The 18,262-nt window shown below is 44.1% G+C and overlaps 1 protein-coding gene across 1 annotated transcript in view; it reads right to left on the bottom strand.

Annotated features, from left to right (window-relative positions):
• cep290 (centrosomal protein 290) overlaps positions 1 to 18,262 on the bottom strand; it is a 51,231-nt gene that overhangs the window by 5,593 nt on the left and 27,376 nt on the right. Inside the window, exons 30-44 of the mRNA XM_080761249.1 lie at positions 17,785 to 17,998; positions 17,219 to 17,383; positions 15,079 to 15,186; positions 13,340 to 13,474; positions 11,139 to 11,408; positions 9,941 to 10,048; positions 8,942 to 9,141; positions 6,649 to 6,862; positions 4,839 to 4,976; positions 4,026 to 4,247; positions 3,352 to 3,483; positions 3,085 to 3,227; positions 2,760 to 2,915; positions 2,478 to 2,601; positions 258 to 392 (exon numbers count right to left, since the gene is read on the bottom strand). Of these exons, the coding sequence (XP_080617375.1) occupies positions 258 to 392; positions 2,478 to 2,601; positions 2,760 to 2,915; positions 3,085 to 3,227; positions 3,352 to 3,483; positions 4,026 to 4,247; positions 4,839 to 4,976; positions 6,649 to 6,862; positions 8,942 to 9,141; positions 9,941 to 10,048; positions 11,139 to 11,408; positions 13,340 to 13,474; positions 15,079 to 15,186; positions 17,219 to 17,383; positions 17,785 to 17,998 (2,464 nt within the window). The remainder of the gene's footprint in view (positions 1 to 257; positions 393 to 2,477; positions 2,602 to 2,759; positions 2,916 to 3,084; positions 3,228 to 3,351; positions 3,484 to 4,025; positions 4,248 to 4,838; positions 4,977 to 6,648; positions 6,863 to 8,941; positions 9,142 to 9,940; positions 10,049 to 11,138; positions 11,409 to 13,339; positions 13,475 to 15,078; positions 15,187 to 17,218; positions 17,384 to 17,784; positions 17,999 to 18,262) is intronic.

The raw sequence follows: 18,262 nt of genomic DNA, 5'->3' as shown, positions 1-18,262 counted from the left end.
ATTAAGCTCTTTATACAATTAATATCCCTTTCATTGAAGCACATTGAGTCCTCACTTGTCGTGTGAAATGTGCTATACAAATAAACTTGAGTTGACTCGACTGCTCTAGTCTAAGCAATCTTAAGGTATACACTGTAATATTATGTGTATATCCCATATGTTGTTCATCAAAGGCTATCAAAATGCTAAATACTGTAGGCTACAACATTTACAAAATATTGTACAGTGGAGAGAGCGACTTCATTAACTCTTTGCACCTTTAGCCTGGGCACGTCTTTGTTTGTCTGCTCCAGCTGAAAGCGGAGCTCCAGGTTCTCAGAGGACAGCCTGAGGTTCTCTCTCCAGAGCTCCTGGTCTTTCTGGGACGGGGTGACCGTGCCTCGCCCCGACGTCTATAGGAAGGCAGGGAGAAGAAGGTTATGCACAGCATGCAGCCACAGTTACTAAGAGCTGATTACCGGTAAAATGAAGCCTTCAGTCAAGAATAATGGTTTAATGTCATATCATCAAAAGACCAAATTAAAGTACAGTACTGTGTCGTCAAAGCTACAGGTTGTATACTTTAAAGTGTCCAAATGATTTTGACTGCGTTTATAATTTTAAAATATTCACTTGATTCATTCATTCTTTATCTGAAGGCTTCGGTTGATGAACGGGAGGGGAAAGGTTATACCAACAACGACAACGATAATGCCACAAACTGCAGGAAGGAGTACGCACAAAACCAATCACAGCTGTTGGATGTGGAACGATTAGCTAGCACTACTGTCTACCACCTCCACGGATAACGGCGGTGAACACCTTGAGAGTACCTTCGATTGGCTAGGAGGTTTTGATTTTCTTTTTTGCACGCAAGCCTTGGTAAAGACCCTAGAAAGTCTTTCTGTAATTCCAACTTCTCTCACTGATGCAATCAAGGCCATGTCAGGTTCTGCCACAATTACTTTATCAGGGTCTTCATTTAAGATGGCACTGGGGTCCACATCCAGCTCAGCTCCAACAGACAGCTCCAGGTTAATGTTTTGGGCTTCATCACTCAGCTCCACCTTTTCCTCAGCCTCTGGTGATGGGGTGTTTGTCCCATCTCCCACAGCATCATTTGGATCTCTACCTCCCGGCTCTTCTGGAGTCACCTCTGTTTCGTTGCCTGTCACTTCGACTTGTTCTGGAGATGAAGTACCTGATTCTTTTGGGTCCTGCAGTCCACCATCTCTCTCCACCGGAGGAGCATGTTGTGGATTCACCTCCATTTCACTGTCGGTCACCTCGACTTGCTCTGGAGACGATGTGCCTAATTCCTTTGGGTCCTGCAGTCCCTTCCCCACAGCATGTTGCTCAGCACAGTCTGAATCGGGGTCTCCCTCATCTCTTGCATCTACAAGTTCACTATATTCTGTGCTACAGCTGTTTGTCTCGTATGTTTCGCTTGTCTTTGAGGTTTCTGTTGAGCTCAGTGCTTGTTCGTCCGCCACCATTTGTCCAAAGCTGTCATGAGTTTCCTTATGCTTTTGCTCTACCGCCCTCTGCATGCCAGAGTGGTCTACAATCACTGAGCGACGGTTGATGATAAAACCAGGTTTATCCTCAACATCAAAGGTAGCAGAGTGAATCCCCCTCCAAGAGGAGCGTTCCTCCTTCATACGTATAGAATGGAAATAAGTCCAGCAAGAAATGAGAGGCATTGAAAAGAGAGAGGTGGAGAAAGAAGAACTTAAGAAAGAGAGAAACCGTTTTGGTGCCAATAGAATCAATTGCATTAGAAAATTCTATTCATGATTTGTTACAGCTCACTTATAGCCTAGTAGCCTAACATTCTGACAACAAACATGCTAAAAACTAAATACTTGGTTATTTCCAAGTATCATAACTGGTCTGTTTTTAATTTGGGTATTGAGAGAAACATACTGTACTGCAGAATGAAATGACCATGATTTAAGCTACATTGCTGTATTTTGTATCCAGGTTTGGACATTACCACATACAGTTTACTGTATGATGAAGTTTTTGTATGGACTGGTTGATATTTCTATCCAACCTTTGTTCAGAGGGGGATGCGCACGCAGATCCGGCAGATTTTGCACACCACCACCAACATCATGTAAATGAAAACATTGGTGTCCTGTCCAGATTGTGTCTATATGAAGTTAGACTGGAGTCTGGAACCCACCTATGCTTTCTAATGGCATAGGCAGTTCCCGGTAGGATCCGCCAGGAGACTCTAGCGGCTGCGTGACTTGAGACTAATGAATTAGAGCGACAGAGAGAGAGGAGTGTGTGTGTGTGTGTGTGTGTGTGTGTGTGTACGGGTGTGCGTGTGTACGTCAATTTAACAATGGTGCAGACGATCATAAATCAGCAGAGAGTGAGCGACATTTGCGCTACTGTATGCCGAATTGAAGTGGACTTGGCCCCAGACTTTTTTCTTTCCCCTGGAAATTATGAAGTGAACAGTGAAACTGATATTATACAGGACTTACAGAAGGTCTAGAGTATTCCTCTTTCGCCATCAGGCTCTCCAGAGAGTAGAGTCTCTCCTCAAGAAAATGGTTTCTTAGGGTCAGGTCCTCCATGACAGCATCTCGAGGCAAGGCCTGCTGTTGCCTGTAAGTGCAATAACAAGGGAATAGGTTAGCGTTACCGTAGTTCTTCTCACCACTGTTACTTGTCGGGAAATGGAAAAATCACTTGTGTTCCAATGGATCCAATGTACTGTAGTTATTACAGACTTAAGAAACAAAAGTCGTCTTATCAGGACATACTTTATATTGCGTATTTGTGTCTCCAACTCTGCGTTCATTCGTCTCAGCTCGTCCATTTCTCTCTGGGCTTCAGCTGACCTCTCCCCCACCACCTGGTCTGCAGTCACCCCACGACGACTCTGCTTCTTCTGCAAGGCCACCTTCTCCTGCTCTAGTCTGCACAGAGCCACGTTGAAAAGAGACAGATTAAAAGAGCTTTAACCACTCATGACAGGCACGCGCACAGCACGCGCACAGCACGCGCACAGCACGCACACACAGACCCTGATCATCAGATACACTGTATAAGACCCTGGGAGGGTCTTTTGTAGAGGTCTTTGAGTACCTGGCATAGAGGTCTTTGAGAGTGGCGAGCCTCTTAGAAAGACCATCGGCCTCCCTCTCCTTTTCCTTCAACTCATTCCGCATCTTCTCCATCTTGGTCTGCCATTTCTTGCCCTCTTCCCATCGCACAACATCTTCTTTTGACTGGGAGTTGGAATAAAAATACGTAACTCTTGACTATAACATGTAAAAAAAATAAAGATTTCACATTGTGAGTGGACGGTACTAATGTAAATAACATGACGATGCAGATATTCATTTGGTATACCTTGTCATCTTTGACACTCTTCTGTTCTAACGGCTCAGACAGAGCATTCGTCACGAGTTCAGCCTCCAACTTCCTGATTTTCTTCTGCAGAGTCTCTACTGTGGGTGCCTTACCGTCAAGCTCTGATTGTTTCTGTGTGCAAAAGTACAGATAAGCCAGTTTTATATTTAATCGAACATAAGCAATTGTTCGACTATAACGAATGGTTAAGCATTTTTAGAAGCATCTAACTTTTTGTTATATTCACAGTTTGGAAACGCATGCTATTTTTGACAGTAGTGGTTTTTAACCGCCAGTATTAATTAATCTATTTATCGTGCATTGCCATGGTTTTTCCCCTTTCAACCTTTATTTTGAAGAGCCAAATATCCGTAACCGGGGGTTACGATGACATAATGCTGTGTGTGGTGTCTTGACTGGTTGTTGTTCTCTAGTTCAGTGCATAAAAACCCGACTGCGAGTATCACAGCGCCTGCTGTCGGCCGTCCGACTTCACACAGCAGAGAAGACTGACGTTACCACATTTTGGAGTGACGCCCCTCTGCACTCTTAATGGTTAGCGAAAATAGAAGGTTCACTCCGCTTGTATGCCAGTTATCATGCATGTCTTGCCCAGGCGTTTTTTTTTTTTTCTGCTTTGAAAACAAAACTTCCGAGGCTAGAGTGACCCTGACCTGCAGGCCACTACCGAGCCTCTTGATTCGCTGTTTGAGCTCCTGGATCTCCTTCTCCCTCTCCTCCTTCTCCGCCTGCAGTCGGCTCTGGGCTTTCTGGCTCCGCTGGAGGTCCTGATTCAGGACCTCCACCTCCTCCCTGAGGCCCGTCTCTCTGCCCCGGGCTGCTCTGAAGGACTCTTTGGCAGCGTGGAGCTCCTCGTTAAGCTCCTGCACGCGGACCTGTAGAGAGGAGACATATCTCCTGTTACGTTGGTATGTTGGTGAGATTTTCCGCCATTAGGTCCCTGTCATCCACGCGTGATTATGAATCCCACCAACGTTATAGGTTAGACCCGCCTTACAATGTGTCCGATTGGCTCCCGGGCAGGCCTACTGAGCGTAGGGTTAAGATTAGGTTTAGTTTTTACTGAGGTTAGGTTTAGGGTTAGGTTTAGGCCAGACTAGAGCCATTGAAAGGAGAGTTGAGGCCAATGAGGGGGCAGAAAACAGCCCAGTCACGTGGTTCATGTAACTCTATAGCCAATAGATTCCAAAGCATTCCGTAAACTTCCGGTTTGGTCACGGGGTGAACAAAATGCCTTTATTATGATCATGCATTTAACTGTCTTAAAAGCAATATACTGTACTTGGTCCCCTGCAGTTTTGTCTGTACAGGAAATAACCGATCTACAAGCCAATCTAAGAGACTTTGAGTACTAGTAAGCGCTATATTAATTGCATGTATTATTCTTATTCTAGACGTAGGGCAAACGACTGGATGATGCACGTGGAACAGCATAGGTGGAGGATTTACGGTATGAGTTTCCTTACCTTGAGGTCTTTGGTGTGCTTATCTATGAGCACTTGGACGTTGAGGCTCTCTTCTCTCTGGGCAGCGCCGGTGATTATTTGCTGTTCAGCGTGAGCCGTCATCTCAGCTCTCAGCTCCAACAGCGCCTTACTGAGAGCCTGAGGGTCACAGACACACAGATAACACAACAGACACACAGATGTAAGAACTTACTGAGAGCCTGAGGGTCACAGACACAGACAGATGTAAGAACTTACTGAGAGCCTGAGGGTCACAGACACACAGATAACACAACAGACACAGACAGATGTAAGAACTTACTGAGAGCCTGAGGGTCACAGACACACAGATGTAAGACAACGCCATCTGAGCTCTGACACACGTTATTGCCATATACGTATAAGAACAAGCAAGGGATACAATTTGGCATTGGTGCAGTGCAGAGTGCACTGCAGACAGACACAAAAAAACACAGAATGGTGTCCACATTGATCTACAGGGAATGAAATGTCCACTTGTGCTGGAATGAATAAGTCTTGAGCATTTTAGTGTGTGTGGGTGATATTTTCCCCACACTTCGTCAATATACATGTGTCTAGACTGAGCCTGTTAGCGTGCAAGTCATATGTCTCTTTTAGACACATGCATTCGGGTCTCACACAGGGAAGATGAAAGTGTCCTACTGTAGACGAGACAGAGATGTACACATCATTGGCGATGAAGGAGACAGCTGTTGAATGTTTATAGCTGTGCAATTCATATAAGTTATGTTATCCCTAAGAGGCAGCCCAGAAAAACAAAACCCTAATGATATATTATTGATTTTCTTTTCCAAGTTGATGCAAGTGAGCATTGGGTCTTCCCTTCCCACCCGTGGAACATCAATGTGTGTATGATGGAGGACGTGTTATCCGTTAGATGGCTACACACGTCAAAAAGGGCTCCGATCTCTGACACATTTATTACCGTATTCACAAGATATGTAAGAACAGACGAGGAATATGATCTAATTGGCGTTAGTGCACACACACATGTAATACATAACATTACTCACTCAGAAACATCTGACACCTGACCTACAATAACACTTCCTGATGCGTTCTGTTCACACTTTTTGGAAGATCTCCACCGGACGTTGGATGAACGCAGTGTTTGAAGTTATCTCACTCATGATGTTTACCATGTGTCAAATTTAAACCCAACAGTAAAACAGAGCATATATCATGTTAGTCTTATAGTCCAACTGTTTTATTGTAGGCCTGCTGCCAAGGTTTTGAGTACACAATGTTTGGGAAAATGAGAAAAAATATCCCCTATAATTGAACTTTCACCTATCCTTGCATATAAAACAGTTCATCAGCATGTTTTCTAAAGTGCCTAGCTGTTATTTATCAGAGTCAAAGCATACAGTATTATTTGTTAGGTCTGCTGTAGCCTGGAATATGGGGCAGGTTTATCACCAGAGGCCTTTTTTTGAGTGGTGCAACCACTCCCAAGGAACAGCAATGTCTGTGTGTCTGTGTTCACCTCCGTGTGTCTGTGTTCACCTATGTGACGTTAATGAGCACCAGTATGTACCAGTAGGGGCGCTGTAGTAACAGAGAGAGAGAGACAGTGCTGCACTGCTGCCTGCTAATGAGAGAGAGCTCCACGGAGATTCCAGACCAATATCTACGCAGTGATATTAGTCTGGCCATGCCTCTGTGCTGTAACTTTGAACCTCACATTCCTTATGATTGGTCGACAAGCCTTATGATCTTGACAAGCTCATCCAAATGCCATCAAATATTAACCTCAAGCCAACAACACAATAAAAAAGAATGGTCAAACCTTGAGCTGTTTCTCCTTCTGGTTGAGCTGTGCCTTCAGCCTCTCCACCAGGTTCTTCATGGTGTTGCTGGGGGAGCGCGTGTTGGCGTCCTTCTGCGCCTCCAGCTCCACGCGGAGATACTGCAGCTCCTTCTCCATCTGGGCCCTCTGGGTCTGCTGCTCGTCCACCTCCCCGGAGAGAGCCTTCACCTGGGCCACGTGGCGCTCCTCTAGCCTGCAACACATCATCGTCAGCTCTGTTAACCCATTCTGACCTGAGATCACATTCTAAAAATGTCTTCTACATCCTGACAGTTTTCTGAAAAAGCTATGGTTCTATGTCAGTCGTTCTTCGATTTTTCAAAAATGGCAGACCTACAAGCTCGTAGCGCGCCACTCGGTGGCACGCTATGAGCTTGTAGTTCTGCTATTTTTCTATAGCTAAAGCATAGCATAATGCTAACACCAAAAGGGGTTCCTGCCCAAAATGGGTGAACTTCTTTATTGCCATCTACGTTTATAAGCGTTGAAGTGAATGACTGGCATAGACGCAGTCAAAGTTTTTGAACACTAGATGGCAGTAAAGGATTTAAGGCTCCGGTTGGATGCACCAAAACATGATTCAGACAAAAGAGAAAAAACAAAAACCCTTGGTTCTCACATTCCACAATCTGACACATGATGTTGTGATTTGTTGTAAACTCTTGCACTGTATTCGATTGTTTTTGCCAGGTGCTTGAAAAGCGCATGGACTACATTTGCCACGTACCTCTAGTAGCGACCGTATAGTGGACACTTTTTCATGATTGGCTGCCTCGTCTCTAGGCTTGATTTCAAAATACTGACAGAATTGTCACCATCACCTACAAAGCCCTCAACAACCAGGCCCCAGCTACCTCTCTGAACTCATCAACCGCCATGTCCCCTTCCGCTCCCTCAGGTCAAGCACTGCCAACCAACTGGAACCCCACAAGTCCAACAAATGAACTTGGGGAGACAGACAGACAGACACACACACACACCCTTCTTGTTTGTCCACTTTTGATTTTTGATTTCTAGTTTTCTAATAAATTTGTTTTTACTTCTGTTCTGTAAAGTGACTGCAGATGCTGCAGATGTTGGAGCTTTCTGCACCTGGCAGTTATGACATTCTTGTTTGTTATTAATACTAGCCCTTACCCGTTGTGAGATATTTGCCCCCCTCTTGTGGCCGTGGGGGGGTACTGCGCCCGGAGCGTTTTTAATTCACTATTAAATCTTGCATCCTTTGGTATTCTTCTCCTGATAAACTACACGGTTTGCACACATCTCACCATGCAGAACGGCGACAGGTAGCCTGTCCACACATGGACCGCTACTTTGCATTCATATTCATGTCATATTGACAGTACAATACCCATTTTTGCATTTTTTAATCCACTAATAAATTAATTATAAATCATTAATGTGTCAAATTGGAAAAAGGGCTCCATTAAGACCTCCATATAATTATGGTCCATGCCTGTGTGAAAAGTGGGAGTGATTGGGCCAGCCAATGTTGAGATAAAGCGCTGTCAGGGACATTCAGACAGACAGACAGACATTCGCTGAATTTTAGTATGATTTGTTTGTGCTTGACTACAATGTTAAGAATGTTATTTAGATAGCATGATTTGTTTAGACAGGTTTGTGATTTTCCTTTGTCTTCATTTGGGGTCGCGTAGTTTGATGCATGCAGATCTTTCAAACTCATCCCAGATCCCAGATTATCCCCCGGTTATTTAAATGTGAAGTTTTTGAAAAGATATCACAGAATGGCAATGCTTAATCGAATACCTTCTTTGAGAGAAATCCCGCACCACACACACACACTGCTTATACCCTCATACATCCACAGAAATATAAAGACATCGTGTCATCAGTGCCCATACCCGAGGTGGGGTTGGCGAAAGGGCCTTTGTGTGGAGTTTGCATGTTCTCCCTGTGTCCCATAGGGTACGTAGGTACCCTCACAAAAACATGCAGTAATCGTGGTCTCTAAAACTAGGAAAGGAACTGGTCGGAATAACGTGTTCCTTCCACGCGCTACGTACGTCCGGCCAGGGAAATTCCCCTCTGTCAGGTGAAAAAAAGCAGCTTGGACTCCTCATGCATAGAAGGAGGCATTAGGTCAGTCCGCTGCCCCCCCAGGTTGGCAAAGGAAGTGTAGGAAATCGTGGGATAAACATTTTAATAAATTATATATATATATATATATATATATATATATATATATATATATTTATATATATAAAGACTTCAATGACAATGTGAATAATAATAACAGTGGGCTCACTTTGCCCACTCCTGAGCGTGCTCCTTCTCCTGCATGGCGATGACGTCCCTCTGTCGGCCCAGCTCTGCGGTGGCGACGCTCAGCCGGTCAGCGAGGGACGACAGAGAGCTGTCCTGTTCCGCCACCGTCTGCTCCATCTCGGCCAGACGTTCTAGATGCTTGGAGGTCGTCACGCTGATGGAGGGCTTCTTCATCAGCTCCTGGACATTTGGACATTACAGTAGTTGGCCCTCTGTTGACTCAGAGTTACAGTAGTTGGCCCTCTGTTGACTCAGAGTTAAAGTAGTTGGCCCTCTGTTGACTCAGAGTTACAGTAGTTGGCCCTCTGTTGACTCAGAGTTACAGTAGTTGGCCCTCTGTTGACTCAGAGTTACAGTAGTTGGCCCTCTGTTGACTCAGAGTTACAGTAGTTGGCCCTCTGTTGACTCAGAGTTACAGTAGTTGGCCCTCTGTTGACTCAGAGTTACAGTAGTTGGCCCTCTGTTGACTCAGAGTTACAGTAGTTGGCCCTCTGTTGACTCAGAGTTACAGTAGTTGGCCCTCTATTGACTCAGAGTTACAGTAGTTGGCCCTCTGTTGACTCAGAGTTACAGTAGTTGGCCCTCTATTGACTCAGAGTTACAGTAGTTGGCCCTCTATTGACTCAGAGTTACAGTAGTTGGCCCTCTATTGACTCAGAGTTACAGTAGTTGGCCCTCTATTGACTCAGAGTTACAGTAGTTGGCCCTCTGTTGACTCAGAGTTACAGTAGTTGGCCCTCTGTTGACGCGGAATTATTGACAAGTCGAACAAACGTCTAGATTACAAAAGTTGTTATGTTATGTTGTGAAAATGTCACACACACACACACACACACACACACACACACACACACACACACACACACACACAGGCACACACATACACGGGGTGACGGACTGATGGGAAATGCTCGTTTTCATAGTAAATATTAGGACACAGACTAAACAGACAACACTAGGACACAGACTGAGGGCGTACCAGTGCGGTGCGTTTGAAGCGGTCCAGGGACGTGTCCGTCTGCAGGTCAAGCTTCTGATGGAGCGCTCTCACCTCCTCCTCGTGTCTCCTGGTCATCTCCTCCTGGTCCTGGGAGAGGACCAGTGACAAGGTGTTAACATCTATACTGTGTCCTGCATACCTTTCCTCTCACATTGCATATAAACCGTTCATGTCACACATTGTTATTATATGCTCTGAGGAAGGGCGTGTGTGTGGCCGAAACCTTGCTTAAAACCCATTTTGACCTGAGATCAGATTAAAGAAATGTCTGCTACATCCTGACAGTTTTCTGAAAAAGTTATGTTTCTTTTTCTATGTCAGTCGTTCTTTGATTTTTCAAAAATAGCTAAAGCATAACATAATGCTAACACCAAAAGGGGTTCCCGCATAAAATGGGTTAATAAATCCTTCATGTCCGTGTTATTAGATAAAATGGTGTCATATGCCAGACAAACATTACAGTACCACCAAATACAAAATAGCAACCAATTTCACTGTTCTGTTGCCCGGTCGAGTTAACGGAACATGATGATTTTGGCTAGCTATAACGTTCCATTACTAACCGTACAACTAAAGCCGTCCTTCGTGTCTCTCTGAAACAGTGCAGATGGGCTGAAAGGTTTACCACAGTGATGTCACTTGACTACAAACTGTGTGAATGTGAAAACTACAACTCTTTCATCCTTGACCTTGTTCACTGTGTCTATGGAGAAATAGTGATGATGTCATCAGAATGTGAAAATCTGATCGATGTAATGGCCAGCATAGGTCATAGCAGGGCCTGCCTGGCTGTTGCTTGGTAAATGGTGCATTTATATAGAGCTTTTATCCAAAGCGCTTTACACAGATTGTGCATTGATTACATTTCACACACACATTCATACATCGAATGGTGGAGGAAACCATGCAAGGTACCAACCTGCTCATCGGGAGCAATTAGGGGTTCAGAGTCTTGCTCAAGGACAATTCGACAGAAACTCTGGGGGAGCCCACAGGGTTTGAACTGGGAACCTCACGGTTTTCCGATCCGGCCGTTCTACCGGCCACTCTACCCCTGAGCCACTGCTTGCCACAAAATGTGGAAATATACAGAAAAGCAATTTTTCCTGTGGACATGGCTTGTATAGTAAATATCGCTGTTTCCATAGGCTTTTAATGCACAACAACAGCATCATACCTGTCTGGCTCGGCTCAGGAGGTTCTGGCATTTCTTGAGCACGTCCTCCTTCTGGTCCAGGCGTCCCTGCAGGTTGACGATGGTCTGATGTGCGACCTTGAGCTGGGCTGGGCTCTCCTTCTGCGCCTCCTCGTGGCTGGCGAGGTGGGCCAGGAGGCGCTCCCTGTCGGCGGACGCCGGGAGACGGAGACGCAGCTCGTTGATCACGCGGTCCCTGGACATGACGTTCTGCTCTGCGTGCCACAGAGACGCCTGCTTCTCCTTCAGCTTCTGCAAGACGGAAGAGAGTTGGAACACGTTAAAGATAGGCATGTAACGATTCACTCAACTCACGATCACGATATGAGGTTCACGATACGATTTTACACGCTATTAAAAAAGATATATATTTTAAAGAAAAATGTCCGTTTCTTTAATTTTACATAATTTATCTTCCCCCTGAGATTTTTTATTTAACTACATTGCAAAAGAAGTAGAATTACTTTTGACAGTGCAGAAACATAATTGCCTTCCTTGATGAGCATCAACGACCATCATCACCTGGGCACAGTCACAGACACACAGCTCCCCTCTACAGTGCTCTACTACTGAAAGTTACTATCATTTCTCTCCAAAAGCACTTGACTAAAGCTCACATTTCACATCACAAAAAAGTTATCTTTTTTTGAAAATCAATTATTTTATTTCAATTAATCGATTCGAATCGATTCATATTGTCAGGATTGATATTGATATACGATATATCGTTACCTGCCTAGAGTGCCGTGATCTTTGTACCATATGTGTCTATGGAGTTAACATTACTCTAACAGACTCCCAGGTGTGGTTAGAATATTCAAATGTCTTCCCTGTGTAATTTTTGGTTTCTTCTTGGAAGCTGAAAGCCTTTTTAGTCAAGGCTCAATAGAAAATACACCATTGTTGTGACATCATAACCCCATGCAATATGATAATACAGCAAAGAACCAAAACAAATACTGTTTAATCGTTGAAAAAGGAACGGAAAGGGAGAAGAAAGAAATTCCAATAATCAAAACACTAAATGTACATGATTAATGGCATGTAACCTCTGTGCTCAGAGTCACATGCGTTTCTATTTATTTTTGTTATGAATTTTTGATGTGCTTTCTTATTTTCTAAGAAGCCTTAATTGAGTTATTTTTCATGTTCATGATATGGCTGTGGTGCATGTTATTGTGATTGAGAAATCCCAGCCCAGACTAACCTGATTGACTGATTGGCACTCACAATGTTTGTGGCACCTGCAGAGTGTGGCTCTGTCAGTCCAGGGTGAGAACAGAGAGAGAGAGACAGGCTGCTTTTGCAGGAGGATTATTTATTTACCAAGTCTCGCTTAAGTTGTTTATGTTGGATATTGGATGTACTGTACTAATACCGCTGAAGATTCCTTTTATTTCCATTGTGGATTACAACATTTCCCGGAAGGCTTTGGGTTTGTGACCTGGACTTTGCAGAAGAGTTAAAGGTAAGACAGTACTCACTGCATAGACTATTGCAATTTGCTTTATTTTGGACATTATCCACAGTACCAGGACACTAATTGGTTTACAGTAGACCTTGAGGACCGTTATATTTTATTTTGATATAGTATGTTATTCAAAGACATATTTTAGTTTTTGTTTTAACCCATTTGAGATCAGATTCAAAAATGTCTTCTACATCCTGACAGTTTTCTGAAAAAGCTATGTTTCTAAGTCAGTCGTTCTTCGATTTAAAAAGAATAGCAGACCTACAAGCTCGTAGCGTGCCGGTGGCGCGCTATGAGCTTGTAGATCTGATATTTTCCAATAGCTAAAGCAGAACATAATGCTAACACCAAAAGAGGATAACTAAACGTTGTTACTGGTTCTTTTAGTGATTTATCCAGAACTGACCCAACAACGCCCTCATTTTTGCTATAATTGGTACTTAAATTATTATTTTATTTTTTAAGATTTGTTTTACGCCTTTATAGTTGTTTTTTACTCCTGATAGTTGAAGTGAAGATGGACAGGAAAGAGTGAAGGGGAGAGACGTGCAGAAAAGGTCGTCATGAACACATGACGCGCTGCCAGGCCAGAGAGTATACATGGCATGCGCCTGGGGGCCGCTGTTAAAAGCGTTCCACGACAGACACCATATTTAAATGTAATCTGAACGAGTGACGCCAGGGAGCAAAGTGCAAACCCGCGGTACTGTACCTCATCCAGGGTGTTACATGTAGCCTGCGTCTCCAGGATGGCGCGGGACTGTTCCTTGATTTTCCGCAGGGCAGACTCCAGCTGATGGGCCAGGGGCAGACTAGGGTCTGGCAGGGCAGCGGCAGCCTCCTCACACTAGAAGAAAAAGATACATTAAAAGGGACATTTCACAGCTGGAAGAAACTGCACTCAATGTTAATACTATAACAGTAGCACAATTTGAAACTTGCACCCTATGACCAGAAAAATAATGTAGTCTGTGTGTTTGACTAGGGTTTGACTGGATTCCTACAATGACCATAATGCTTTGGTGCACTGCTCCTCCTTGTGGAGAGGGGGAGGGCTGTCTTACTGTAGTCCAACATGTAGTCCAGGAAGATGGTGAGACCAATTAATGCCAGTGACATCACAGGCATTTACTTAGCCCTAGAACGGCTCTTGTCGTTTCATACAGTATACAGTATTTCACATACATGAGCCATAGATCACATCCATGATTTATGGTAGAACTTCTGAATGTGCGGCATAAATGTGATAAATGCTCCGTTTGTACTCACCCATTAAATAATTCCAAAAACGTGGTGTGAAAAATGGTCCTCTAGTTTTATATCCATGTGAAAGTTCTGGCACAAAACGCGTATTTAGTGAATTATCTCCACTTTTTCAAGAGATGCACACGGACATCTTTCTCTCCGGGCGAGGGGGGCCGGAACAATCGATGAACTGATTTTACAAATACGTCTGTGTTTACCACAGACGTCATCACCAATTGACCAGGGAAACACAAAAGTTTGCGGTCACACAATTGGCAGGTGCTTTGCGATAGGTGCTGGGTAATTAATCACACCACCTGCAAATTGTGTGACTGCAAACATTTGTGTTTCCCTGGTCAATTGGTGATCTGTGGTAAACACAGACGTATTTGTAAAATCAGTTCATCGATTGTTCCGGCCCCCCTCGCCCGGAGAGAAAGATGTCCGTGTGCATCTCTTGAAAAAGTGGAGATAATTCACTAAATACACGTTTTATGCCAGGACTTTCACTAAAACTAGAGGACCATTTTTCACTCCACGTTTTTGGAATTATTTAATGGGCGAGTACAAACGGAGCATTTATCACATTTAGGCCGCCAATTTGGAACCCGAACAGAAGTTAAAGCAGACCGTTCTATGCCTCTGATACATGAACATTTACGAAGTATAATTAAATGATCACAGGCATTCTAGGTCTAGCATTTACTATGCTATTGTGAGCCGTCGAAGCCTATTATTTTTTATTAATAAAACACACATTACACACATAAAAACCCCAGGAAAGTGTTTCTTGTGTCCTAAACATCATTCAAATGAGATGTGGTTGCAAAAGGCGTGAAGTGGCCCTTTAAGAAGCAGAACTCAAATCCAAGTAGATTTCCGCCAAGGCAGCACAAAATGTATTCTTATTTCCATATATGCTTTGCTTGAGTTTCTTTATCATGTACTAAAAGGATGACTTTGAGATCTGTTTCACTGCGTAATGTAAGTCAACAACAATTTTGAAACACTCATTTCTAATCGCCGGAGAAACTAATGAAGATATCAGCCAAAGTTTTCAGTTCATGGTAAAAGGTAACTACTAAAGGTAAAGGTAATTTTCCTTTAAGATCAAAAGTATATATCTAGAGAATTTCATTCTCTAGATGGTTGGTCCAAAGGGAATGTACCAGGGAATGATCTTTACATCTGTAAGAAAATAGGCACCTTTTGGGCAGTGCCCAGAATTTCCTTCTGGTGCTTTTCATAGTGTTCCAGTTGGTGATCCAGGTCCACCTCTCGCTGATCCCAAGCCAGCTGGCGCTCTTCATAAAGCTAAGAGAAAGACAAAGAGTGCATGTCTGAGTATCAGCAAAGAAAGATGTTTTGTTATCCCAATTTTCCCCATGCCTGTATAACGTAACCCCTGTCACTGCTGACACCTACAGTTGTTCATGTGGGAGGGTGTAAACAACCTCTGATACACATGAAGTCGTACAATAGTTTAACCCATTTTGGACTGAGGTCGATTACAAAAAGGATTCTAAATCCCCCCCCCAAAAAATCTGAAAAACCCATGTTTCTATAGCAGTGGTGCTCAACCTTTTTCAAGTCAAGGACTATTGGGCCTCGGATCCCCATTTCAAAATATGTAGTTCAGGGACCCCCCCAGAAGATAATTTTAGTTAAAAATGTTCGCTCTGAAATACATATTCAAAGATTTGAGCCACATTTTCACGACTTTTCAGAAATAGCAGCTCGTAGCGCGCCACTGAGCTTGTAGATCTGCTATTTTTCAATAGCTAAAATAGAACAGAATGCTTAACCCATTCTGACCTGAGATCAGATTCATACGAGGTTTCCACGGGACACACACTGGTCTGATTAACCCATGCTGACCTGAGATCAGATTCTAAAAATGTCAGTCGTTCTTCGAATTTTTCAAAAATAGCAGACCTACAAGCTCGTATCGCGCCACTCGGTGGCGCGATATGAGCTTGTAGATCTGCTATTTTTCAATAGCTAAAGCATAACATGATGCCAACACCAAAATGGGTGCCCGGTCAGAATGGGTTAAAACACCAAAAGCGGTTCCTGCCCAAAATGGATTAATGACGGTCAACAGTTTAACATGTGTAGTCCAACCTAGTCCTTTTCCCTGCTGAACAGGTGAGCAACAGCTGAGAACATGGCCAATGGTGTTAATCCTGCACCCACAAAACAAACCATTATTTTGACACTAAATTCACTAAAATACTGTTCCGTGACGGTCTGGGCCGTGTAGGACGGCACAATTATGTTGTTTCAGAATCATTGCAATTGCAGGACATTGCAATTTACATGTGCAACATGTGTCTTTGCAATTGGTAACGGGTCTTGCACGCACATACAGTACTGCATTCACAGATGTATCATGTTGAGTCCACCAGGGGACTGAAGAATGATTAGAGGGAACCTTATTTGCCCCCCTCTAATCGTATTAATCATAATCATAATTAAGTAATCATAGAGCAAATAAATGTTTTCCAAACGGAGCTATTGAAGTGAACATGGTGAACATAAGCACCACCTGTGCTTTTGCACGCCTTTTGTTTTTTGGAAGCTTTCTCAAATTCACGCCCCGGACCTTTCTCCACACATAATGCAGTGATTAATGACAGATGAAACAACAACAATTTCACGAGAACCGCGCCCACGAAAATACGCTTGCGTTGTTGTCGCCCCTCGAGTTCTCGGGCGCACACGGGGAAAACAAAACAAAAACGCAGGTCTCTTTGAAAATTAATTACTAAGCGCATTAATCACTGCCCGTTTGAAAAGGACCTTCATACCGTTGGCCACTAAGCAGCTCCACTGTATTGTGGATTATGGTAGATCAATTCACAAAATTAAATTACACAAATATATATTAGTATGGCGCGGCACTGGCTCAGGAAGTAGATGGGCCGCTTGTTCGATCCCCCAGAGTTACTGTAAATCACTGACTGTAAATGTAGTTAAGCAAGACACTGAAACCTAAATGGCTCCCCGATGAGTAGGTTGGTGCATTGCATGGTTTTCTCTGCCGTCAGTGAGTGAATGAAATGCACATTGCAAAGCGCCAAATGGACCATTTATCATTCAGCAGGCCTATATATCTGTCAAAAAAGCCTTAACAGGAGTATCAAAACGACTAATTAGTAACTCCTTACCAATATAACTTTTACACAAAATCTGTGGAGCGACATGGCTGAGTTACAAATATAAAGGTTCTCAAATTGAGGTCCTAGTTTTGATTTTGAAACCAGCTGCTTGTAAACAGGCCATGTGTGTGTGTGAGTGAGTGTGTGAGTGTGTGCGCGACGTCAGTGTATTTCCAAGAGCTCACAGTGTTCTTCTGGACGACGTCCTCTTCCAGAGAGCGGATGGTGCATTCCTGCTCCTCCACCAGCTTCTTCATGTATCGGACCTCCTCCTTCTGCACCGTCAGCTCCCTGGCTCGCCTCATCTCATGCAGACGAGCCTCCTCCATCTTCTTGTGCCACTCGATCACCTGTTGGCCGTGACGTAGTGTGTTACGCGAGGTCGCCAACAAGAAAGCTGTGACTATAGCCTGTGTGTGTGTGTGTGTGTGTGTTAATAACTCCAGTCATGCTCAAAGTCGTACAATTAGTCACACACGTTACCGCAGTGAAATTTGTTCTCCACATTTGACCCCTCTCTTGGAGCGGTGCGCTGCAGCATGTGCTGCGTTTGGGAATCATTAGTTGATTTGACCCCCAATCCAACCAATTGATGCTGAGTGCCAAGCAGGGAGGCATTGGGTCCCATTTTAAAGTCTTTGGTATGACCCGGCCGGGGATCGAACCCACGACCTCTCAGTTTCAGGGCGGACACTCTAACCACAAGGCCACTGTCTGGTAGGCGCTAGCTACACCCTTCCCCACCACCCACCTTCTGAGCTCCTTTCCCATCCTTGAGTGTGGAGACCAGCTCATGCAGGCCCCTCAGCTTCAGCTCCAGCTCCTCCGCCTTCCCCTCGGCCCTCGTCCTCTCCTCCTCCGCCCTCCTCCTCTCCTCCTGGGCTTTGGCCCGGTCCTCCTGCATGCTCACCATGGACAGGCAGAACTGCTCCTGTTGGTCCAGCGGCACGGCGCCGGAGAACTGCCTGCGTACACGGGGCAGGTTGTCACAGTTATTACACAACCGTCTAATCGTAATTATTTGAGATAATCGCAATTATCTTTGTCATAATCGTCTCCACGTTGACAAATGCACATTACAAATTGCTGGAATAGCAGATCTACAAGCTTACAATGCATCACGGCTTTTCTTTGTATTTTTCAGTTATTTGTCATACAGTATCTGCCCTTTCATATATTCCAACGTTCAGTGCCAATACCAGAATTAAATCGTTATTTGCAAGTAATTA

This window comes from Protomyctophum bolini, assembly GCF_963924005.1.
Source record: "Protomyctophum bolini genome assembly, chromosome: 4".
Classification (NCBI taxonomy): Eukaryota; Metazoa; Chordata; class Actinopteri; order Myctophiformes; family Myctophidae; genus Protomyctophum; species Protomyctophum bolini.
The sequence above is the reverse complement of the archived record's forward strand: the minus strand, read 5'-3'. Positions and strand labels throughout refer to the sequence as shown.